We start from the raw sequence: 26,699 nt of genomic DNA on the forward strand, positions 1-26,699 counted from the left end.
TTTCCATATCTGCATTGTTGTCTTTAGTGTACTTTTTTTTCTGCATGAGCTTTGTCATGTTTAGATATAAGTTATAGCATTTGCTGCTGCTGTTTGCCAGGCATAGTGCTACTGAATTTCACTTTGTATTACTCTGTTAAGCCAGATTTACTGCTGATTTATTTTTCTTGTTTGCTGCGCAGTGCCTTATATTAACTTGCCTCTTATTTACATAGACATGTGACGTCACTATAATACTCTAAGAACTCTAACTGTAGATGTGACTTTCACCTACCATCGGCAGTGGCCTGAGAGCAGTAGCTTGCGCTCCGGCACTGGTTTGCGTCTGGCGGTGGCTTGCGGTGAAATATGTGCGTGCGTGCCCTGGAGTCTTTGATAGTTGTGGTTAACGATAGTCCAGAAGCGTTTTTTTACATGCAATGCGTGTTTGTGCACTGCGTATGAATGGTTCAAATGGCTCTGAGCACTATGGGACTTAACATCTGAGCTCATCAGTCCCCTAGAACTTATAACTACTTAAACCTAACTAACCTAAGGACATCACACACATACATGCCCGAGGCAGGATTCGAACCTTCTACCGTAGTGTTCGCGTGGTTCCAGATTGTAGCGCCCCTAGTTTGCAGGTCTGTATGCTGTGTACTACCACAGGAGCACATCGAGTAGTCCCAAGTCCGATATGTCAGAGGAATACAATGTTGCGAAGGGGGATTCCAATTAGAAGTTATAAAATAGTGGCCTGTCCTACCCTCGCAGCACGGAGGTTCCACGTAATATCGGATATTTAAGGATCACTGAGTAGAATGTCGTAATGGATATTTAAGGATCACTGAGTAGAATGTCGTAAATTACGATTACACCGTCATCTGTGGCGAAACTAAGGAAACCCTTCAGACAAGACGTATGTAGATTTTGCTGTAGAATCGTAATCTGCAATAAAAAAAGAGTTCCCACTGACGAAACCAAATACCAATTTTCGTAGTTCTAACTTAAAATTTTCCTTAATGACGACATATTTTCACAAAGCTCTATACTCACACGAATTGTTGAATGCTACTTACAAGGGATTTCAAACTGATTCTGTATTTCTACATTTCCAGAAGGCTTGTTACACTGTACCTCACAAGTGGCTTGTACTCAGATAGCGCACTTACGGAAATCGTGTCAGTTACGTGACTGGATTCGTGATTTACTGTCACAGAGGTCAAAGTTCGTAGTAACTGATGGAAAGTCATCGAGAAAAACGGAAGTGATATCTAGCGTTGCCCAGGTAGTGTTATAGGCCAATTGCTGTTCCTTATCTATATAAACGATTTAGGAGACAATCTGAGGAGCCGTCTTGAATTGTTTGCAGATGATGCTGTCATTTATCGTCCAGTAAAATCATCAGAACATCAAAACAAATTGCAAAATGATTTAGAAAACATGTCTGTATAGTGTGAAAATTAGCAATTGGCCCTAAATAATGAACATCGAGAAAGTGCAAAGAGTAGCAACATGTTTTGTTCTATCGAAAAATAGGGGAGAGAGTGTGACTGACATACAGCATTTGCGGTGGACATCATTGAAGCAAAGGAGTTTTTCGTTGCAGCGGAATCTTCTCATGAAGTTTTAATCACCAGCTTCCTCCTTCGAATCCGAAAATATATTTTTGACCTAGAGCTACATAGGGAGAAACGACCATCATAATGGAATAAGGGAAATCAGAGTTCGCGCGGAAAGTTATAGGTGTTAGTTTTTTCCACGCGCTGTTCAAGATTGGAATAATAGAAAATTATTGTGAAGATGTTTCGATGAAGCCTCTGCCAGGCACTTGATGTAGCTGCAACGTATCCATGTAGATGTAGATGAAGCCTTTCATCCACTATTTCACACCCTTAGGGACGGAATGTCGAATACTCCTTTCTTAAACGACGCCTATAATATACGGTCAACACCTCTGCAAATTTCAAGTATCTATCCTTAGTGGTTTGCGCTGGGCGATGATAGTCAGTTAGCCAGACATTGCCTTATATGAGTACCCAGCATTGCTTTCGTATGTGTTATATCCTAGCCAGTAATGCCACCCGAGCCCGCTGCCAAAAGGTTGGCAGCATCAAAGTCCGGACGCCGTCCGCATAAGCAGCGCCAGCGAGACAGCAAATCGCCGCAAGTCTGCGCGCGCCACCGCTGGCTTCTGGCTTCTTAAGCGCTGGAGTCGCGAGCGCTAGGACAGTTCTGTATTCGCCGCCCAGTTGTATACTCGCCACCGAATTGTGTACTTGCTAGTCAGTTGTGTGTTCATCGCAGCAGAGTTGTTGTTTGTCGTCAGCCGACGCTGACCTAGCTGCTCCGACTCGAACTAGACAGATTTCTGTAGACACGGAGTTCACTATTGTGTTTCTGTATCTTCGTCAATAAAGATAAGTACCGACTTTTATTTAATCAGAGTGTTTGGGTTTTCATCTTTCTGTTCACTGTTCCAGCGGACCGGTCGGCCCGCTATTGAAAGTGTGGCGGTGACTTCGTAAGCCGTTTCTACAGCGAATTGTTTGTCGCTACGAACGCCGCCACAAAAGTATGTATTTATTCTAATTACTGTTAGTTCATTTCTTCCATCCTCCTCTGTCTGTCCATCGTCTCCTATCCATCTAGGTGCATCTAATTAAATTCCGATCTCTTGTTTCTTCCACTGAACACAATTTTAAATTAAAATTAAAATACATCCACAACCTATTATGTATTCATTACTATCATTATCTAAGTTGTCAATAAGTTTAAATAAAATTGATTATAAGAGTTTGTACTTATTGTTTATACAGGGTTTTATTTGTTTTTTTAACATTTATTTTTTGTAATATTTTCAACAAAAAAAGAAATGTACTAGTAATAAAACTGAATTTGTATAGCAGAACATGTAAAATCACACAATCCACGACCTGCTATATAATGACAGGTAGCAAGTCTTTACTTAAGAAATAAATAAATGTCCATCTGCTCCTCCCCCTCTGTCCATCTGCTCATTCCTCCTCTGTTCATCTCCTCCACTCCCCTCTTTTTTACACTCCTCCACTCCCTCTCTCTGTCCACCTCCTCTTCACTTTCTCTGCGCTTTTCCTCTTCCCCTCTCTCTGCTCACATCTTCCACCCATTGTCTCTTTCCATCTCCTCCCCTGCCCATCTCTTCCTATCCACTCTTTTTGTCCATTTTCTCTTTCCCTCTCTTTGTCCAGCTCCTCCTCCTCCCCATCTGTGTTCATCTCCTAATTCCCCTTCACTGCTATCCATCTGCTCCTCTCCCCTTCTTTCTCGATGTTGTGATCCCCACCCGCATGGGAGACTGGTGATTCTTACCCCCACAGTATTTCTTTCCAGATCGTAAACAACATGTGCTCCAAACTTTGCCTGCAAACGCACATGTCAAATATAGTTTACATATACATTGTCCAGTCGCATTAATGTGACTACCCATCAAAGTACCGAATATCCTACTTTCATAGGATGGACTGCTGCAAGACGTGCAAGAAAAGAGTCAATGAGGTTCTGGAACGTACCAACAGGAATGTGGAGCCATGGCGACTCCAGTCAAGTGGCCAGCTGCACTACGTTTCTCAGTTGAGGATACATGGCGCCAACAGACCAGCCCAGGTTGTCCCTAGGTTCTCGATTGGGTATGAATCCGGGAAGTTTGGTGGCAAGGGGAGTACGATAAACTCATCCTGGTGGTCTTCAAACGAAGCACGTACAGTCGTGCACTGAAAACTGTTTGATACGTTGCATTATCCTGCTGGAAGATGCCACTGTCCCGAGGAAAAACAAACTCCATGAAAGGGTGCACATGGCCCCCAGGATATATGTATACTGGTGTTGATCCACTGTGCATTCCAGTATGACGAGATCACCCAGGGAATGCCACAAACACTTTCCCTAGGTCATAACACTCCCTTCTTCTTTGCTTTCAGACGTTTCACGCCGTACATGCCGAAGTCCATCTGTATGATGGAGCATAAAATGTGATTAACCTGAAAAGTCCATACATTGCCACTCAGTGGATGGTCTGTTGCGGTAAACAGGCACATGCTGTGAAGGCCCATATACAACAACGTTCGCTGAGTGGTCATTGGGCAGACACTGTTCGTAGCCCCTTGGTTCATCTGCGCAGACAGTTGTTCAACAGTTGTACGTCTATTCGCCTGTAGACATGTCCGCAGCCATCGTTCACATCTCGCAGCTATGGTCTTTGATGCACCTCAATTGCCTCGGAACCGGTTTTGGATAGCGCCATTTTGCCATGCACGATATACCGGGTGATCAAAACTTCAGTATAAATTTGAAAACTGAATAAATCACGGAATAATGTAGATAGAGAGGTACAAATTGACACACATGCTTGGAATGACATGCGGTTTTATAAGAACCAAAAAATACAAAAGTTCAAAAAATGTCCGACAGATGGCGCTTCATCTGATCAGAATAGCAATAATTAGCATAACAAAGTAAGACAAAGCAAAGATGATGTTCTTTACAGGAAATGCTCAATATGTCCACCATCATTCCTCAACAATAGCGGTAGTCGAGGAATAATGTTGCGAACAGCACTGTAAAGCATGTCCGGAGTTATGGTGAGGCACTGGCGTCGTATGTTGTCTTTCAGCATCCCTAAAGATGTCCGGTCGATCACGATACACTTGCGACTTCAGGTAACCCCAAAGCCAATAATCGCACGGACTGAGGCCTGGGGCCTGGGTAGCGAAGCATGACGAAAGTGGTGGCTGAGTACACGATCATCACCAAACGACGCGCGCAAGAGATCTTTCACGCATCTACCAATATGGGGTGGAGCGCCATTCTGTATAAACATCGTAGGTTCCAGCAGGTGTTCATCAGCCAGGCTGTGGATCATGCGATTCTGCAACATATCGGCGTACCTCTCACCCGTCACGGTAGCAGTTACAAAACCAGAATCACGCATTTCCTCGAAGAAAAAAGGCCCGATAACGGTAGATGTGATAAATCCAACCCGTATCGTGACTTTCTCGTCGTACAGTGGAGTTTCCATGACAGTTCTAGGATTTTCGGTTGTCCAAATTCTGCAGTTGTGGGCGTTGACAGACCCTCGGAGCATGAAATGAGCTTCGTCGGTCCACAAGACGTTACTCAACCAATCGTCATCTTCCGCCATCTTTTGAAACGCCCACACCGCAAATGCCCTCCGCTTCACTAAATTGCCGATGTGTTTTGTACGGATAGCATCGGAGGGTACGCCTCAGTGCCAAACAGTATGTATGGAATGCCGGTGCGACGTGTGACTGCACGAGCACTTACTTCCCCGTGCATAGACGAACCCGCTACAGTCTCCATTTCTTCCTGAACTGTCTCAGCAGCATTACGCCTTGTGCTCGGTCGGCCACTACGGGGTCTATCGTATAAACAACCCGTGGCTTCGAACTTCGAAATCATTCTCGCCACAGCTGCATTTGTCAACGGACCTTTACCCGTTCGAATCCCCTTCCTATGGCGATAGGATCGTAACGCTGAACTAGCACATTCCCCATTCTGATAATACAGCTTCACTAAAAGCGCCTTTTCAGGTAGCGCCAACATGCTGCGACTGCTGGCGCATCTGATTCTCTCTCTCATTACAGTTCCTTTCATACACGATTGTCATGCGCAGTCACTGACGTTTTGCTGTCCAGCGCCATCTGTCAGACATTTTGTGAACTTTGTTTTTTTTGTTCTAATAAAACCCCATGTCATGCCAAGCATGTGTGTCAATTTTTACCTCTCTATCTACATTATTCCGTGGTTTATTAAGTTTTCAAATTTATACTGACTTTTTGATCACCCTGTACTTTAAGCACAGTGGACGCGAACTGTTTAAAAACTTAAACGTTTCCGGAATGCTTGCACCTCTGGTCCGAAAGCCAACGATCATACCCTTTTCGACGTCGGATAAATCGCTCTGTTTCTGGAAAAGGAAAGCAGGGAACGGACAATGGTACACAAGTACCCTGGGGCACTGCCAGAAGGTGGCTCCAGAAGAACAGACGTATATGTAGATTGATGCGCACCTTGAACATCGTCGAAACCGAAGACCAGGTCCTTGACGACTCCTCCGTAATCCGGTGCCCGTATGGCGACTACGGTGGCCCCGTAGTCCGTGATCCTCACCGCGAACTTCCGCCGACACGTCAGCGTGAACACCGTCGCCTCCACTACCTGCAAGCGTGCCACCTCGTCCAACAACACAGTGATCGTCATGAGCTTACTAGAGCTCAACATTCAGAATCAATTGAGAGCTCTCGTATACTAAAACGTAACTTAAGCACCATCCTGATCATTGGAACGTTGACTTGTGGGTCGATGCTAACGTAAGATCATTGTCCCTGAAATGGAGGTACATACTCGTAATCTACATCTACAGTACGATGTCAAAGTCCTACCAACCTTCTCTGTTTTACAAGGGGAGGCCGCCAATTGTGAAATTCAGATTCGATTCATACTGCGCATAATAAAAGCTCATGGCCAGAGGCGTAATGTGGCAAAGCACCAAGATGCACTTCTCAGCCGTTGTCGAGAAAATCGACAGTTGAAAGAAACCGTTGCGGTGAAATACTCTCTACGATTAATAATTTTCTACAGCGTCGTGGCGCAGCGGTAAGCGCTCGGGTTCGTAATCCGAAAGTCGCCGGATCGAATCTCGCGCCATGCAACATATATATATAAAACTATTAATGAATTGCTTATGTCCGCAGCTCGTGGTCGTGCGGTAGCGTTCTCGCTTCCCGCGCCCGGGTTCGATTCCCGGCGGGGTCAGGGATTTTCTCTGCCTCGTGATGACTGGGTGTTGGGTGATGTCCTTAGGTTAGTTAGGTTTAAGTAGTTATAAGTTCTAGGGGACTGATGACCATAGCTGTTAAGTCCCGTAGTGCTCAGAGCCATTTGAACCATTGAATTGCTTATGCATGTTGGTGAAGGCGGATCGCTCTCCAATTGCTCCGCCTCCATTTTTCCGTTTGTTTAACAGGGTGTACCAAAGCTCTCACGTCCGCACTGATTTTCGACGATGTTATAAGTTGCGCTAGGGACCGTATCTACCTTCTTTCGAAGTTAGCAGGCAACTACGCTGTTATGCGGCGGCTCGTTTCGGCCCATTCAACATCTGTCCTTCAAGTGTAACGACCGAGTAACGGAGTTTATATTTCATACCTGCCACACCAAATTTGTGTTCGTGGGGTTTCTATTCTAATTCGAACGTTTGACTTACGCTATACGTATTCGTTTCGGAATATCGTTTCTACGTCTTCTGTTAACTATACGTGGTTAATATTATGAAGACAATAACATTTATGGAATACAGCTTTGTTTGCGGAAAACATAATGATGTTCGAAGTCGCCAGTTTTTCCACGACAAACGACTTTCAACAACTTATTATATGCATAATTGTTGCAACTGATTTCCAGGATGAGAAGTGCATTTTGGTGCTTTGCCACATTACACCTCTGGCCATGAGATTTTATTATGCGCAGTATGAATTGAATCTGAATTTCACAATTGGCGGCCTCCCCTTGTTAGTCATGATGTATATTTACATTCCAGTAGTCTTTTCTTTGTTTTCAGATGGAGGAGGAAAGCACCTACAGTTTGGAAGAACGTGCTTTGGTAAGTGCACAAGCTCATGAAAGTGCATACATCGGGAAAACCATTAACAAATGTGCAACGGAAAGAAGCTCAATGAAAGCGAACGACACTGTGATGGCAACAGAAATTCTTCAAAACTGGATTCATTTAGGATGGAAAGAGGACAGGCTGACCATCAACACGACAACAAGCATGTGCGTAGTGGCGGATTCTGTGATCAGAACTCCCATAAAATCACTGCGGAATAGATCGGCTGAACATGGAATAGCCGGCCGAAGTGGCCGCGCGGTTAAAGGCGCTGCAGTCTGGAACCGCAAGACCGCTACGGTCGCAGGTTCGAATCCTGCCTCGGGCATGGATGTTTGTGATGTCCTTAGGTTAGTTAGGTTTAACTAGTTCTAAGTTCTAGGGGACTAATGACCACGGCAGTTGAGTCCCATAGTGCTCAGAGCCATTTGAACCATTTTTTTGAACATGGAATTCCAAAACCGACTATGCTGACACACATGAAGAAAGGTTTAGAATTAAAACCTTATAGGTCAGCTTTCGTAAACGAGTTGAGTGATGAGGACATGCAGCGAAGACATGGAGCTTGCTCGAGATTACTCGACGTGTTTGTGATGCTCCCACAGCGGGACAAAGTTTTCTTCTCAGACTTATGTGCAAGTTATCGATCTTGTCGGAATAGGGGTAAATGACTACAATCCCAGAAAAACCGTATGATTTATTCAAGAGAAACAGCTTCACAATTTGAGCAAGTCAATAACTCGTTGGTCGACCCCTGGCCCTTATGCGAGCAGTTACCGGCTTGGCGTTGATTGACAGAGTTACTGGATGTCTTCCTGAGGAATATCGTGCCAGATTCTGTCCAAATTTGCACGTTATATTGTGAAAATCCTGAGACAGTTTGAGGGCTCTGCCCATAATGTTTCGAGCGCTCTCGATCGGGAAGGGACAGGGCGACCCTTCGCTTTATTGTATTCTTCATATCTAATCACCTGACCTTTGTCACTATTAACAATGCCAATTTCCACACCTTACATCCCCCTGGAGGTGTGCCGCAGAGGTATGTCCTCTCCCTTCTCCTTTATCTAGTCTACACTGCCGACATGCCCAGACCACCTCCACCAGTTCAGCTTGTTCAGTATGCTGATGATACCGCTTTCCTCACCCTCTGCTCTACACTCCAGACATCCCAACGATTCCTCCAAATCCACTTCCATCACTTTTCTTCCTGGTGCAACCTACTGATCCTCAAGATCATTCCCTCCGAAACCCAGGACAAAGAACCACCTACAGCTTCCGCTTCTGTTACTTCTACCTCACCATTTACAACTGTCGTACCCAGTTGAATAACACATTAAAATTCTTGGACTAGCCCTCGACCGGCAACTAACATGCAACCCTCACCTACTAACCATCCAACAGAAAGCCCACAACAGACGAAAACTACTAAGACTTCTATCTAGCCCAACTTGCGGTCATACCCTCTACTTACCTCCACATCTACAGAACCTAGATCCGACCCATCCTTTCCTATGTAAATGTTGTTTCACCTCTGTTTTATCAGTCCCTCAAAATCCTTGAACGTCATCCACTCGACCTTGTTTCAGCATCCGTTTACCTTCCCCGACATGGATCTTTTATCATCTAATCAAATTTCCACTTGTCCTCACTCAAGATGAACACCTTCGAACAACCTACACCATCTGCAAACTCGATTCGAACAATCGTTTTGCCTCCCCTGTAATTTGCATTCCTAGTACGCTGACGTGCCTATACTGACTGACACATTCCACCAACTCTACACCTGCTGCTCTACCAAAGAAATTTTTACAGTCTCGCTCTCCCAGACAATGAAATCCGTCCGGACCTCTATTTACTCATCCTACCAACTATATAATTCAACCCCATCTCATCATACGTCACTTCCTTTCCCTCTCCATCAATCCCCACTCCACTGCCCTTCCCTCCCCATCTTTCCCTGCCCTTTTTCGCTTTCGCTCCCCATTTTTACCTACCCCTTTCTCCTCTTCATATTATTGACTTACTGACACTCCCTATCATTCCTTCTTTCCTGCCCCCAACATACATTCCTTCTCCATCGATACTACTCATGAGTCTTCCACACGTGTACCCACACCCTCCTACCCCACTGAGTGTGTAACTTTTTCCTCTGCAACAAGTAGTTCATTGTCAAAGTCACATTTTTCTGCATCGTGTTTTACAGGTACTCTGATCGTTTTCGTTATACCTTTTAGAATTTTTCATTTAAATGAGCAATGACGAAAATAAAGTTTCTTTTATATAAGTCCTTCATTAAATTCATCTTTGCAAATTTTAGTCGTTTGTAAATCTGTCCCATTTTAATTTTTTTTTTTTTTTTTTATGCTACATATTCCTTGGCTGAATGGTGGATTTCAAAAACAACGATATGTGAAAGCCTACTCGCATTTTTCTCACATGAAATAACAGTATTTATTGATTTCCGAAAATCATTTAACGCAGTGCGACGCCTACGCTCACTATCGAAAGTACTGTTCTGGTACCGAGCGCCGCGGTTTGCGAATCAGCACCAGACGGCATGGACCTCGATTTCCGTCGCGCCGTAAGCCGTGGCTGCGCGCGTTCCTGGATCGCGTATGACGTGAGGGCGCCACGGTGGAGCACGTGGTCCCAGCAGCCAACAGCGACGTACCGTACCCTGCATATAAGCGCCTGCCTCTCGCTCAGCTAACAGGCGATCATCATAGGCCGCACCACCCGCTCCTTCCGCCCCCATGATTTCTACCTGACCATTTATGACCTCACTCCTACCCTCAAATACCTTGGCCTCACACTCGACCGCCACCTCACCTGGACTCCCCATCTCCTTACCATCCAAAACAAAGCTCACAACCGCCTCCGTCTCCTGAAACTCCTGTCCGACCAGACGTGGGGTCTGCATCCTTCCACCATCCTTCACACCTACAAATCCTTGATCCGCCCCATCCTCTGTTATGCCAACGTAGCTTGGATTTCCGCCCCTCCCCGGTTCTATAAAGCCCTCCAAATCCTCAAACGCCATGCGCTCCGCCTCGCCTTCCGCATCCTCCATCCATCCCCCATGCGCATCCTCTACGACCACATCCCCTTCCCCCACCGTCTCCTTTTCATGGAACACATCCGCACACTATATATTGTCCGCCGCCTTGCTCCCTCTCACCCACTGGTGTCTCCCTTCCTCTCCACCCCCAATCAGTTGCTGCGCCTTTACCGTTGTGTCCCACCCTCTCTCCATCTCCACACCCTCCATCTCCTTTCCCAACACAACTTCCACCGTCTACCCCTCCCGGATGATGAGCTTCCCCCTGAAATCTACCCTTCCTACCAACTCTAACCCCATCTTCCTGCTTCCTCCTCAGGGCTCCCTCTCCTCCCCCTCCCTCCTCCTGAGCGGCTTCCCCCTCCTACTCCCCCTCCATCTCTTGTGCCTCCTTTCAGTGTCTCTGCGCTCCCTCCTGCCCTGTCTTCCCTCTTCCTCACCCGCCCCACGTGTCTCCTGCCTCTTCGTGAACCCACTGATGCCCCTCCTCTCTTCATCCCGCCGCTTCCCCAGCTGCCCCATGCACTACTCTCTTTTTCCATGCTCTCTGACCTTTCCCTCGGCAGGTCCCACCTGGCAGTTTTATTCTTCATCGTATGTGCTCCAAGTGGGTTTTAAGTGTGTTGTTCCAGAGTGTTTTTAATACTGTGGCCGACTTTTAACCTGCGCATGCGCATTCAGTGTCTTCTCTGTGTTTTAAGAATCGCCAACTGTGTTTTTTTTTAATTTTTTAATTTTTTTTTTTTTTTTTTTACTTTCTGGTGGCTCAGCTAAGCAGTCTGATATTCGTGTGAGTCTACCGACATCTCGGCTACAGACAGCGCGTTTACCATACTTTGTTTTTGTTTATGAGTGAACGTTGTGGATTCGTTTGGTTGACACTTGTTACCTCGTTGCTTCTTGCGTGTTGTCGTCGTAAGCTCTTGCTCGGTCGTCCGTCGTTGTTCGAGTCCGTCCTTTCCCGTTCGTTTGTTTGTTTGTTCGCGCTCCGCTCACCGCTGCGCTTCGTTCTCGGCAACTCTGCGACCGTTGCGGTCGCAATTACAACTGTCGTATGTGGTACCAAGAGATATTTGTGAGTGGATTGAGGATTTTTTGATAGTGAGGAGGCAGCATATTATCTTGGATGGAGAGTCATCGTCTAATGCAGAACTAACATCGGGTGTTCCCCAGGGAAGTGTTTTGGTTCCATGTTATTCGAGTCATATATTAATAACCTTGTGAACAATATTAATACGAACCTCAGACTTTTATCAGACGCTGCAGTTATTTACAGTGAAGTAAACACGGAAAGAAGCTCCACAGATATTCAGTCAGGTCTTGACAAGATTTCAAAGTGGTGCACAGACTGGCAACTTGGTTTAAATGTTCAGACATGTTAGATTATGCAGTTCACAAAATGAAAAAACGTAGTACCAACGAGTCACAATTGGAATCGGCGAACTCATACAAACAACACTTAGCAGCGACATGAAATGGAACGACCACATAGGCTCAGCCGTGGGTAAAGCAGAGAGCGACTTCGGTTTGTTGGTAGAATAACTAGGGAGATGGCATCAATCTGGAAAGGAGATTGCTTACAGACCACTCGTGCGAACCACACTAGAATACTGGTCGAGAGTGTGGGATGCCTACGAAATCGGGCTAACAGAAGATATTGAACGTAAACAGGGAAGGGCATCACGAATGGTCACAGGTTTGTCTGACCTGCATGAGAGTGTCACAGAAGCCTGCTCATACGTTTTCACGGAGCGGCGTTAAATGATGACTCTAGGGCGATAATACAACCCCCTACACATCGCTCCCACAGGGATCGAGAGTCCTTACAGCTAGTACAATGGAACGTACCCTCTGCCATGCACTTCGCAGTGGTTTGCAGAGTATAGATGAGTGAAAATCGTCCAACAAGTACGCAGGCCCTTCTAGACGTCGGTGTGCCTAGCGACCGACTGAAACGTCAAACAACAGACGGAATGGTCAATTTTCATGGATGTGACAGGAACTATCACTCGGAGCAAAAAAACTCTAGTAAACACGTACTCTGACGACCTTAAGAGCTATGAGCACTTCTTCATCTTCGGTACTGCCAAATAAATCTTTTCTGCTGCAAGCTCTTTGCTTTTCATAGTATGGGACCGAGACAAGCAAAAAATTGGTCTAATAAAAATGGGCCCGAAAATTCATACCATAAGTTATGTGAGCAGTTGTTTAGTAGGAGAGATGAGTTTCACAGTAGCAAAGATTAACAAGTGATTAAAACTCGTAAGGTACCTATGCTTTAAAGCCCATGTGTACTGGATTTTTTTTCTTGTTGTAGTCCATACTAAGATCTCTCAAAATATGGAAACCAAAGAGATTGCAGCAGAAGAGATTTGTTTCAGAGTATCGGAGAGGTAGACGTGTTCATAGTTTTTGAGGTATGCATTTTAGAGCCTATCTTTGCAAGACAATTTGCTTCAAATAATGCTTCCCGTCATATTCCCTAATACTGGCCATTCTTCCTGAGATATCGTGTACAGAGGACGGTCAGAAACATTCCGATAAGCTTGTAAATAAATTTCTATTGATCCCCAAGTATAAGTGGCCAGTTACTAGTAATAGACTGTGATTAATAACAGCTCACCGACGCGTAACAGCAGTACCTTTTATAACAAGTGTAGATAGATAGAAGTTATGCATTCGTAAACTTTTTTCCCTTGACTGTTACAAATAACTGCGAAAAATACACTACTGGCCATTAAAATTGTTACAGCAAGAAGAAATGCCGATGATAAACGGGTATTCATTGGACAAATATATTATACTAGAACTGACATGTGATTACATTTTTACGCAATTTGGGTGCATAGGTCTGAGAAATCAGTACCCAGAACAACCACTTCTGGCCGTAATAACGACCTTGATACGCCTCGGCATTGAGTCATACAGTACTTGGATGGCGTGTACAGGTACAGCTTCAACACGATACCACAGTTCATCAAGAGTAGTGACTGGCGTATTGTGACGAGCCAGTTTCTCGGCCACCATTGACCAGACGTTTTCAGTCGGTGGGAGATCTGGAGAATGTGCTGGCCAGAGCAGCAGTCGACCGTTTTCTGTATCCAGAAAGGCCCGTACAGGACCTGCAACATGCGGTCGTGCATTATCCTGCTGAAATGTATGGTTTCGCAGGGATCGAAAGAAGGGTAAAGCCACGTGTCGTAACACATCTGAAATGTAACGTCCACTGTTCAAAGTGCCGTCAATGCGAACAAGAGGTGACCGAGACGTGTAACCAATGGCACCCCATACCACCAAGCCGGGTGATACGCCAGCATGGTGATGACGAATACACGCTTCCAATGTGCGTTCACTGCGATGTCGCCAAACACGATGCGACCATTATGATGCTGTAGACAGAACCTGGATTCATCGGTAAAAATGACGTTCTACCATTCGTGGGCCCAGGTTCGTCGTTGAGTACACCATCGCAGACGCTCCTGTCGGTGATGCAGCGTGAAGGGTAACCACAGCCACGGTCTCTGAGCTGATAGTCCATGCTGCTGCAAACGTCGTCGAACTGTTCGTGCATATGGTTGTTGTCTTGCAAACGTCCCCATCTGCTGACTCAGGGATCGAGACGTGGCTGCACGATCCGTTACAGCCATGCGGATAAGATGCCTGTCATCTCGACTGCTAGTGATACGAGGCCGTTGGGATCCAGCACGGCGTTCCGTATTACCCTCCTGAACCCACCGATTCCATATTCTGCTAACAGTCATTGGATCTTGACCAACGCGAGCAGCAATGTCGCGATACGTTAAACCGCAATCGCGATAGGCTACAATCCGACCTTTATCAAAGTCGGAAACGTGATGGTACGCATTTCTCCTCCTTACACGAGGCATCACAACAACGTTTCACCAGGCAACGCCGGTCAACTGCTGTTTATGTATGAGAAATCGGTTGGAAACTTTCGTCATGTCAGCACGTTGTAGGTGTCGCCACCGGCGCCAACCTTGTGTGAATACTCTGGAAAGCTAATCATTTGCATATCACAGCATCGTCTTCCTGTCGGTTAAATTTAGCGTCTGTAGCACGTCATCTTCGTAGTATAGCAATTTTAATGGTCAGCTATAACTGATATGGAATAATAACAGTTTAGCCTTTACATACAAAGAACGCATTACCTGTCCGGTCTCGAGGTCCTCGAAGGTGCCGAACGGTTCCCGGTAGACACCGCACGTGCACCTGTCGGCGCAGGGCCCCGCAGGCACTGACGGGTCGTGCTCCTCCTCCTCCCCCTCGTGCTCGGCCGCCTCGGCCGCGGACTCCGACTCCTCTTCCGATGTTATCGGCTTCGGGTCGGACCGCAGCACCACCTGCAGAAACACAGTTTCACTCCCACAGCAGACTCGCTCGGCCCTCTGGGGCAGGGCACTCCACTTGGCTAAACCTCGCTATGTTTACAGAGTGTCCCAGAAATACAAAATTGTTAAGGCTTTCGTGGCCACTTGTTGACAAACTGCTTATTGGCTTCTGTCTCGGGTTCTTCGGCTGACGTTCATCTAATGATTTTTCTGACGTTTCGCCAGCACGAGTGGCTGGCATTGTCAAAGCTTCACCCTCCATTGCCGGTGGTGAACTGGAGGCGAGATCGCGGCCGCAGACTATATGTACCGGGCGCGCCAACGTCCGAGGGCTTCTCCGCGGTCATTTCCGGTGCGGTTCTCCTCTTGCTACCTGAGGAAAGCCTTAAGGTAAACGGATCCTGGCTGCCCGTATTGCAGCGAACGACCGTCGCAGGTAGCAAGAGGAGAACCGCACCGGAAATGACCGCGGTGAAGCCCTCGGACGTTGGCGCGCCAGGTACATATAGTCTGCGGCCGCGAGCTCGCCTCCAGTTCACCACCGGCAATGGAGGGTGAAGCTTTGACAATGCCAGCCACTCGTGCTGGCGAAACGTCAGAAAAATCATTAGATGAACGTCGGCCGAAGAACCCGAGACAGAAGCCAATAGGCAGTTTGTCCCAGAAATGTTAGAGAGGTTGCAGTGAGAGTGTCTCGAGGAACAAATCGAGGGTAGGAACCTGTGTCTAGACACGTCATGTAACGGCGCTACAGAGCGTCATATTTATGGACGCCAGCGATTGCCACTAGGCCACCCCTTCAGGAGCCCTGTAAGCCGACGGAACGTCTAGTAATTTTGTTTGTTTTTCAGTGATAGCAACTGATCGCCATATCGCCAATGGATGTATGGATGGATGAAGAGGGTTTTAACGGCGCACGATGGCAAGGTCTTCAGCGCCCGCTCAGTAACAGATTGAGACGGGTGTCAAGAAAAGACTCAGAACAATAAGATAAAACAGAACGTAAGACACAGGACACAAGCTTGGAAAAATATGTGCCTACCCACACCGATGCGTGGGACGAAGCATGCCGCCAGCAGTAAAACATGGACAACCCAGGAAGAAAGTGGTAGAGGGAGCTAAAACAATATAGCACATGGAAGAGGCTGGCTGACCGCAAGGAAAAAAGGGAGGAGCCAGCCACTCTGCAATACACTAAAACCTCCAGCCTAAAAGTTTAGGCCAGAGTCCAGACACATCACAAAACTTTAAAACCCTGGACACACACGTCTCATCATTAGCTAAAACACAGGGCGGACCCCATCAACTTGTGCTTCTGCCCTTGCATCACGATATAAAATGCAGTCTGTTAAAATGTCCCGGACAGAGATGTTCACAACACAAGCATCACAAAACGGGGGATCCTCAAAGATGGTTCAAATGGCTCTGAACACTATGCGACTTAACTTCTGAGGTCATCAGTCGCCTAGAACTTAGAACAAATTAAACCTAACTAACCTAAGGACAACACACACATCCATGCTCGAGGCAGGATTCGAACCTGCGACCGTGGCGGTCGCTCGGCTCCTGACTGTAGCGCCCAGAACCGCATGGCCACTCCGGCCAGCGGAGGATCCTCCCGCCGTAATAGAAAGCTATGTGTGAGAGGACAGTGCCCAATCCGAAGACGCGTGAGGGTCACTTCTGTGTCGATAGGCCCTATGACCTATGACTGCGATGCTCTGTTGCCTCAGAGGATGATGATTTCAGACACGTGTTTCTTTACACAGTTTTTCTCCTGGAACCCTCTAAAATCTCCAGTGTTTTTTGGTATACAGGAGAAAAATAAACTTCAGATGGAAATCCGTGTCCGAAACCGTCATCCACTGAAGGCAACGGATCATCGCATTCATAGGAGACGGGGCCTGTCTATGCAGCAGCTAGCTCAATCTTCTCCACTGGCGGTCGCGATCGCCGAATAACAAACAACATTCCGATACATTCCGCCTACGGTCCGTCAGCGTACAAAGTCGCGTTTGCTGCCGAAGCGATGGCCTCGTGGCAGGCCTATAACTTCGACGCTCTGTAGTGTCGTTGGATAATGTTTCCGGACGCGGTTTTCCATCCTTGATTTGTTCCTCAAGACACCATTTATAACACTTCGTAGTTTGTGGTAACATTTCTGGGATACCCTGTGTTATCCATTTAGTAATAACAGATCCCTGATTCGAAGCTCATACTATTGTTACATCACATGATGAACATCGATGTGTTGCAACTTGGTGGAATCGTGAGAATGTGTACTTTTATTTCGTGTATGCGTACTACATTTTTGGTTGAAAAGGGGGCTAGTGTCAACTTTGACGAGACACAGAAGTCAGACCGTAACTACGTCAACTATTTCTTCTGCACAGTTCGAAGATATGACTATTCTCTGCTTATAGACGGATTTCCTTTGTCTTCCTATTGGAATATTTATCGTAATAATGCCGAATCCAGATTGCTGCAGTTCGCCTGATGGTGATACCTATGAACAAAATGAAAAGTGTAAATGCAGGTTCTGTTGTTGCCTTCCAGAGCTGTTGGTTGCTTTGGTTACATAAAGCGATAATATCCCCTGTTTGCCGGTCGTGGTGGCCGAGCGGTTCTAGGCGCTTCAGTCCGGAACCGCGCGACTCCTACGGTCGCAGTTTCGAATCCTGCCTCGGGCACGGATGTGTGTGACGTCCTTAGGTTAGTTAGGTTTAAGAAGTTCTAAGTTCTAGAGGACTGATGACCTCAGATGTTAAGTCCCATAGTGCTCAGAGCCATTTTTATCCCCTGTTTAATTTATTTGTTTTTGCGTCTTTATGCACCGTGTGCTAAAGTATGTCATGTTGCCGGACTTCTCAAAAGTATCTCAGTTTTATTGTTTATTGTTGACGTATTTACATCGGGCTTGCCGTCGCATAACAAAAAATCGCGCTGCTATACCTTGTTGTGTAATGGTGTGAGACAGTTCTTGAGATACAATTACTTGGCTTGTACATGTGGGGAGCCATACATCATTTACCGAGTTGTGAAAAATCCATGGTTATCAGTGCGCGTGCTTACTCTGAGGCAGAAAACAGGGTGAGAGCAGTTCCATGTAACATCCAGTGGCGAGGGCTTCTGAATGTCTCGGTATTAGTGAAACTACAATAAAGCGAATTTCAAGAGTATGAGGAGAAATTTCATTCCCTGCACCAACAAATATATTATGTCCAATGACAGAAGTTTGCATTGGAAAAGCCTACGCAGGTTGTAATAAGAAAGAAAATCCAGGATTTGTATATGGAAAAGCAATTCCTATCAGTAGTCTCAGTACTGGAAGAGCTGCAGATTGAAACGGGAGACTTTCCTGATGTGAAGGAAATAATGCTTTGGCGTCCTATTCGGAAACTGGCTTCAGATATAAAAAGGTCAACAAACAAATCTGCGATTTTTATGCATTTGTTTATCTATTTATTTCTCGTCTCGGAGGCATTCATACGTCAAAGAATGCTGTTGGAAAACAGACGAGTAGCTAGAAAAAGAGAAGAGTTGTAATGGGAAACAAAACACTTGCGTAACACTGGATAGGTTTTAACGTACACTGATGTGGTGCAAGTTATACTAGAAAGTTTGAATGGCAGGAACAATACACGCCTTACGTATCAGAAATTTTACATCATTATCACAAAGGACGTATATAAGAGTGGAATGACTGGAAAAGAGGAATTCAAACACCGTCCGGTTCTACGAAAAGGATTATAATGTACCATATTTGGGACCAAGATGAATTCGTGCAAAATAAATAAAAAAAATGCTTTATTCGACAAAAAGAAAGTGCAGATGACCATTGTGAAATGAATGCCAGAAACTACAACAGACTGATTTATGAAAATTCCCGAAATATTACCAAACAAATCTGCGATTTTTATGCATTTGTTTATCTATTTATTTCTCGTCTCGGAGGCATTCGTACGTCAAAGAGCTACACAGTAATTTAGACACTTGTGTCATAATAGTTAAAAAAGAAATATACAAGTTATGTATATGTTTAATGATAATTAAACGGAAGTAGCCATTTCCTGTGTATTAAATTTTCCTGGATCAATATTTAGCCTCAGAGCTGGCTGAAGCTTTGGCCAGATCTTCGGTAGTGCACATAGTTGGGCAGACTGCATTGCAACGTTTGGTCTGTAGTCTGTTCAACACCACACTCGTACAGTCTTGACTCCACTGTGTAACCCCATCTGCATATGTTCGATCTTCGCCCTGTGACACTGCTGCGAAGTCGGTTGAGTGTCTTCTGTGTGGCCATGGGGCGTTCTCTCGCCTGGTACTCGCCAGTCTTTGATGTTCTGTCTCCTGGTGCGCCACACCTGAAGTCTTCCTTGCTTAGTTGGTCTTGCCAGCGTCTCGGTTGTTCTGAAGAAGCTCTTCCTTGACTTAAGTGGGCTGCAGATGTTGTGGCTTTGGTCCTCTTTTCCTGGTCGCCGAAAGCCTTCTTATGTCTGGGGATGGTATTTCAAGAAGGCAACACAACTTCTTCAGAAGTGTGGGGCTGAGACAGCCTGTGACGACGTGGCACGTTTCATTAAGAGCTGTATCCACATTTCTAGACTGGCAAGACTGATACCATACTGGGCAGACATATTTTGACGTGGAATAGAACAAGGCTAACGCGGATGTCTCTGGCTGCGACCCCCCAAGTTTTTCCTGTATTTTTCCACACCATGTAGTTTCTTACGCCCACTTTCTGCTTGGTGTTTATGCAGAGTTTCTTGTAGGCCAGCGTTTGGTGGTGGTCCAGTGTGTGCTGTAATTATCGTATGGCAGTGAAACTTGGTAGATATGCTAGTGTGTTAATGCACAACCGATTTAAGCTGGAAAAAATAGTTCAAATTTTGGCCACCAAGTGCAAATTTGGCGCTTGCAGCATTTCGCCGACGTCTCTGGTGCTCACACTGAACGAATGGTGTAAGCGGCAGTCAACAATAAAATCAATATTATGCATTTCTCACTTGTTTGGCCTTTTCTCTCCATGTCCCATTCCCAATTCATTACATAAGGAAATATTTCTAGACAATGAGAAAAAGTACTACCACACCTGTATCTTTAAAATGTCTTTATTGTCTCACACGACTAGATTCGGCGGCACATTACCGCCATCTTCAGGCCCCATCACTGCCAAAAGAGTATTGGACTTCCTTGGCGCATTTATTATGGAGTCCTCGTCACTTTGTACACGTGGGCTAGCTTTCCTCAGGAGTCTCCACTCGACACCGTGTTGTCTCCAATGCTACCCTAGGGGCCACGAAGGAAAGATTAACACGCCGAGTCTTTTAAGCAGTCCTCTTCGCGCTCCCTGTGCGATTGGAGAGGGAAGAAACAGGAAAATCTGATACTATGCTAAACACCCTAGGCCATGCTCTTCACAGCAGTTTCCTGAGTATCTATGTAGATTTACAAAAAAACAACAACATATAAACGGCCGCTGCTGGAAACTGGAGCCCCCCACATGACAAGAACTGTAGAAAAGACAGTACAGAGGAGGCAACTACGAACCTACACTCATACTCATAAATTAAGGATAATGCTGACATGGTGAAACAAAGCTCTGGTGGGAGGTTTGCGGGTTTAAATCACCTCGGGGTATGACCATGCGGAGCATTTCACCTGCGATCGGCGCACGGTGGCGCTGGCAGCAGTCCACATAAGCAGAGGTGTGTTGGTGTATGTAAGAGTACGGTGCAGCGAGTAAGTGTGCGGACGTTTTCAGACGGGCTAATGGTGACTGTGTGTTGAAACACATATTGATGACAATATGAGGGGTAGAATGCTAGGGCGACTGGAGGCTGGTCAAACACAGCAGGTCGTAGCACGGGCGCTCCGTGTGCCTCAAAGTGTGATCTCAAGATTATGGCAACGATTCCAGCAGACAGGAAACGTGTCCAGACGCTGCAGTACGAACGTCCACAGTGTACACCACCACAAGAAGACCGATATCTCTCCATCAGTGCCCGCAGACGGCCACGGACTACGGCGGGTAGCCTTGCTCGGGACCTTACCGCAGCCACTGGAACAGTTATCTCCAGACACACGGTGTACAGACGACTGAACAGACATGGTTTAATCGCCTGGAGACCTGCAAGGTGCGTTCCACTGACCCCTGGTCACAGGAGAGCCCGTAAAGCCTGGTGTCAAGAATACAGTATATGGTCATTGGAACAGTGATCCCAGATTATGTTCACAGACGAGTCCAGGCATAGTCTGAACAGTGATTATCGCCGGAGTTTCATCTGCCGTGAACCAGGAACCAGATACCAACCCCTTAATGTCCTTGAAAGGGACCTGTATGGAAGTCGTGGTTTGATGTGGGTTGGGATTACGTGTGGTGCACGTATACCCCTGCACGTCTTTGAAAGAGGAACTGTAACAGGTCAGGGGTATTGGGACGTCATTTTACACCAGTATGTCCTCTTTTTCAGAAGTGCAGTGGGTCCCACCTTCCTCCTGATGGATGATAACGCACGGCACCACCGAGCTGCCATCGTGGAGGAGTACCTTGAAACAGAAGATATCAGGGGAATGGAGTGGCCTGCCTGTTCTTCAGACCTAAACCCCATCAAGCACGTCTGGGATGCTCTCGGTCGACGTAACGCTGCACGTCTTCGAACCCCTAGGACACTTCAGGAGCTCCGACAGGCACTGGTGCAAGAATGGGAGGCTGTACCCCAGCAGCTGCTCGACCACCTGATCCAGAGTATGCCAACCCGTTGTGCGGCCTATGTACGTGTGCACGGTAATCATATCCCCTATTGATGTCGGGATACATGCGCAGGAAACAGTGGCTTTTGTAGCATGTGCGTTTTGGGACGGTTTTCTCAACTTATCACCAATACCGTGGACTTACAGATCTGTGTCGTGTGTGTTCCCTATGTGCCTATGCTATTAGCGCCAGTTTTGTGTAGTGCCACGTTGTGTGGCACCACATTCTGCAATTATCCTTAATTTATGAGCATGAGTGTACACCACGCTACCCTGCAGAACCCCAAGCGATTCGGTGTTGTTTGAACCAGTCTGAAAAGCTTGTTGGAGTGCTGCTGGGTAGCTTGTGCTTTAAATAACTTCCAGAAAACGTTGCGCCGTTTCCAACTTGTTTAGCACCGAAGTTAGCCAATCAGGCTGTTGCATGCTCAAATTCAAGCGGTCTGCCAGATAAAATTAGTATCAGTTGTTCTCATAGCGTAGACGATAGCGCACGAGACTGCTCCGCTTTTGGCTCGGGTTCGATCCTTAGTACCGTCCCATGCCCAGTTTATATACCACTCTCCTGTTCAGTTTTAGGAAACCAAATGAAGAGCACGTTCGGTGGCAATGTCTCTGGTAGGTTGCTTGAATTTGCACTCACAACGGCCTGAGGGGCTAACTTCAGTGCTAATTAACTCGGAAACGGCACATCGTATCGAATTTTTTTCTTAACAAACAATTCTCAGCTGAACCTACCTTGCAATATCGTTACAAGCTTTTCAGACTCTTTCTGAGCACTGTAATAAGAGCAGAAGAATACTGCGCCTACAGAGTAGATATGTCAACCCAAGAGTCAGATACGACAGACACATCCGCCACAACGTCCAGACAGGGAAGACTAGTGACACACAAAGCCAGTCACAACATAAAAGCTGAATAAAAACTATTTGCCAACAACGGACAATAGTCCATAACAGTACAAAGACATTTCTAGACTGTGTATTAACAATGATACCTTTAACCCAGAGTGAAGAGACATCTCCACAAATGGAAGGATGACTATAAGAAAAGATCCAACAATCACATTATATCTACCAATACACTAGTTAGGAGACGCTAGAGAAAATACTGTGTAACTAACAACTGTACACAACAACTAAGAAATGTGAGAGTTAAACTGTAAGAAACTCTACACGATCTCTTCCATGTTAATTAAATCGATGAAAACTTGCAACTGTGCAAAGCAGAAAGACTATGAAAACCTGGCATAAAAGATGGTAATATAAAAGAAATACTGAATCAGTAAATTTTTAAGTGGAACATATATGTAACGTTAGTTCTTATGTAATAAAGAAATAGAAATATAAAACGCATATCTCGAAGGCTTAATGGAGTTGTAAGAAGCCGTCAGCAGCCTGCCTTTCTCCTTCAAGGAATAGACAGCGTAAATCAAACAAAATTAAAATTAAAAAGAAAGTTACTTGCATTCCACTCCATCGAAATTCAGGAAACGACATAACGGAAATATATTTAAATACTCCGTTAAATGATTTTTAAAAAAATCTACAACAGCTTAGACACAAACTGTGTGGCCAAATAAACGTTCGAGACAGGCTTCTCTTGTAACTTTCACTGCCTAGATAAAACTCCTTTCACCACTGCTACGACGATTAGGAAACTGGGTTTTATTTACAGATTCGTAAAACTTTTTCACTTTATTCATACACCGATGAGTCAAAACATTATGATCACCTTTTTTCAAACAGCTTACGGGAATCAGCCAGGTAATATTTACAGCGACCGCCGGGAGTACGAGGGGCGTTTGAAAAATCCGTTCAAAGTCCGAGAGATGGCACCACTGGCGCGTATCGAGGTCATGTTTAGTTAGAAGCATCTTTGGAAACAACGCACACCAAGTTTCAGCCATATTGGTCAATTTCTTTGTGTATGGCATTCGTGTGAATCAAGGAAGCGTGATTGTCAAAAAATGGACGAAAAAGAATTTCGTGTGGTGATTAAACATTACTTTATGAAAGGAAAAACGCCTCAGGAGACTAAAGAGAAACTTGATAAACATTACAGCGATTCTGCACCTTCGATTAGAGCAGTTTATAAGTGATTTCAAAATTTTCAGAGTGGCCATATAGGCACAAGTGATGCTGAACGTTCTGGACGCCCTGTGGAGGTTACAGCTCCAGAAATCATTGATAAAATCCATGTTATGGTGATGGATGACAGAAGAGTTAAGGTGTGTGAGATTGCTAGTGCTGTGGGCATCTAGAATGAAAGGGTACATAACCTTTTGCATAAACATTTGGACAAGAGAAAGCTATCTGCAAGATCGGTTCTGCGATTGCTCACACTTGACCAAAAACGGAATCGTGCGAAGTGCTGGAAGGACGGTTTGCAGCTGTTTAGGAAGAATCTGCAGGACTTTAAGTGTCGTTTCGTCCCTGTGGATGAAATATGGATATATTACTATACTCCTGCGACCAAAGAACAATCTAAACAATGGGTTACCGAGGGAGAATCTGCACAACAAAAGGCGAAGACCATTCCTTCGGCTGGAAAGGTTATGGTGACTGTCTTTTGGGATTTGCAAGGGTTAATCCTCATCGACTATCTGGAAAAGGGTAAAACTATTACAGGTGCATATTATTCATCGTTATTGGACCGTTTGAAAACCGAGCTGCAAGAAAAACGCCGGTGATTGGACCGCAAAAAAGTCCTTTTCCATCACGACAATGCACCAGCACACACCTCAGCAGTTGTGGTCGCAAAATTAATGAAAATGGGATTCCAACTCGTTTCATACCCCCCTATTCTCCAGACTAGGCTCCCTTGGACTGTTATTTGTTCCCCAATTTGAAGAAATGGCTGGCAGGACAAAGATTTTATTCAAATGAGGAGGTGATTGCAGCAAGTAATAGCTTTTTTGCAGACTTGGACAATTCCTATTATTCAGAAGGGATCAACAAATTAGAACAGCGTTGGACGAAGTGTATAAGTCTAAAAGAAGACTATGTCGAAAAATAAAAAAGGTTAATCTCAAACATGTAAGTAGTTTTTATTTTTGCACATACTTTTCAAACGCCCCTCGTACACCCCACCAATTTCAAGACACAAACTTGAAAATGGCGGGGTGTACTCTTGCCAAAATATCGGTGGTCGCTGTAAATATTACCTGGCTGAATTCATGTAAGTTGTTTGAAAACTGTATTCGCCCAGAGAAACTCAGGTCTTACATTATCACCACCTGTTTAGTAGCGTGTTGGTCCACTTTTCAAGCACAATACCTCAGAGATTCTGCTTGGTATGGATTCTGTAAGTCCTTGATAGGTTTCTATAAGTCACTAAATTCCCAGAAATTACGGGAGGGTGCTTTGTGGGTACGCAGCTGGCGCTCAATATGTGTTCCAATGCGTACCGGTTGGGGGTATTTGCTGGTGAAGGCATCAATGTGAGTTCACTATCACGCTCCCCAAACCGCTGCAGTATGATTCTGGCCTTGTGTCGTGGAGAGTTATCCTGCTGGAAGATTTCATTGCAATCAGAAAGGATTCAGCCACGAAGGGATGTAGATGGTCCGCTATAATGTTCACATAGTTCACTACTGTCAAGTTGTCTTTGAGTACTACTATAGGTCCCATAGAAACCAAAATCAATCCATCCCGTAGCATAATTCTGCTCTCACTGGCCTGCAACTATGGTGTGGTGCACTTTCAAGCAGCCATTCGCCTGTGTAAGGACCGAACCATCGACCTGGTGTAACAAGAAGTGCGATTTATTCAACAGGCGACACGTTGCTATTGATCCATGGTGAAAACTCAGTGATGCTGTGTCCATTGCAACCGTAACTGATGATGTCGGTGGGTCAACACAGGAACATGTAGGAGTAATGTGATGTGGTGTTCCATGTTCAACAATGATCTTTGAACGTTGTGCTCTAAAAAACTTGTGCCTGCACCAGCATTGTACTCTGTCGGCAGATATCTCGCAGATCGCTGCCTATCCTGTATTACACAGCGGGGATCTCCAGCTGTTACGTTATGTGATGAGATGTGGACATCCAACACCATACGGCATACTTATTATTCCACTATTTTCGCCACTTATCGATTCTCGTTTCCAAACAATGCGCTCTTTGTTAAAAACTGCTTATATCAGTGGATTTCAGAATTTGTAGCCCGTATCTTCGCTATAATGACCGCCCATTCGTCTCTGTTCCGCTTACATTTCTCCTTACTGTGTCACGTGCCCCCAACACCACGAGGAGGTATTCAACCTCGTGTTGGGCAGTGGTCATAATGTTTGGGCTCATCATTGTATTAAACACATATGAATTTCTTTTCAAATTAATTTCTTTCAACTTCAAGGCGCTTGACCGTCTCCATGGCACAACTTTTTTTGATAAAAATATAAATAAATAAAAACAAAAACGGTTAGCGTCGCTGTTTTCGATGCAGAAGGACACAGGTTCGATTCCCAGTAGCTGCTCAGACTTTTTATGAGTTATGCCTATCCCCGATAGGCATAACTACGATTATTCAATCTGTATATTGAGCAAGCAGTAAAGGAAACAAAAGAAAAATTCAGAGTTGGTAGTAAAATCCATGGAGAAAAAATAAAAAAAAATTGAGGTTCGCCGATGACATTGTAATTCTGTCAGAGACAGCAAAGGATCTGGAAGAGCAGTTGAACGGAATGGACAGTGTCTTGAAATTAGGATATAAGATGAACATAAACACAAGCAAAACGAGGATAATGGAATGTAGTCGAATTAAGTCGGGTAATGCTGCGGGAGTTGGATTACGAAATGAGACACATAAAATAGTAGGTGAGTTTTGCTATTTGGGGAGCAAAATAGCTGCTGATGGCCGAAGTAGAGAGGATATAAAATGTAGACTGG

General features: G+C 45.4%; 1 protein-coding gene across 1 annotated transcript in view; it reads right to left on the bottom strand.

Annotated features, from left to right (window-relative positions):
- The window catches only part of LOC124712108 (galactose mutarotase-like), a 170,350-nt gene that overhangs the window by 127,737 nt on the left and 15,914 nt on the right, over positions 1–26,699 (bottom strand). Inside the window, exons 2-3 of the mRNA XM_047242406.1 lie at positions 14,876–15,067; positions 6,051–6,198 (exon numbers count right to left, since the gene is read on the bottom strand). Of these exons, the coding sequence (XP_047098362.1) occupies positions 6,051–6,198; positions 14,876–15,067 (340 nt within the window). The remainder of the gene's footprint in view (positions 1–6,050; positions 6,199–14,875; positions 15,068–26,699) is intronic.

This window comes from Schistocerca piceifrons, chromosome 8, assembly GCF_021461385.2.
Source record: "Schistocerca piceifrons isolate TAMUIC-IGC-003096 chromosome 8, iqSchPice1.1, whole genome shotgun sequence".
Taxonomy (NCBI): Eukaryota; Metazoa; Arthropoda; class Insecta; order Orthoptera; family Acrididae; genus Schistocerca; species Schistocerca piceifrons.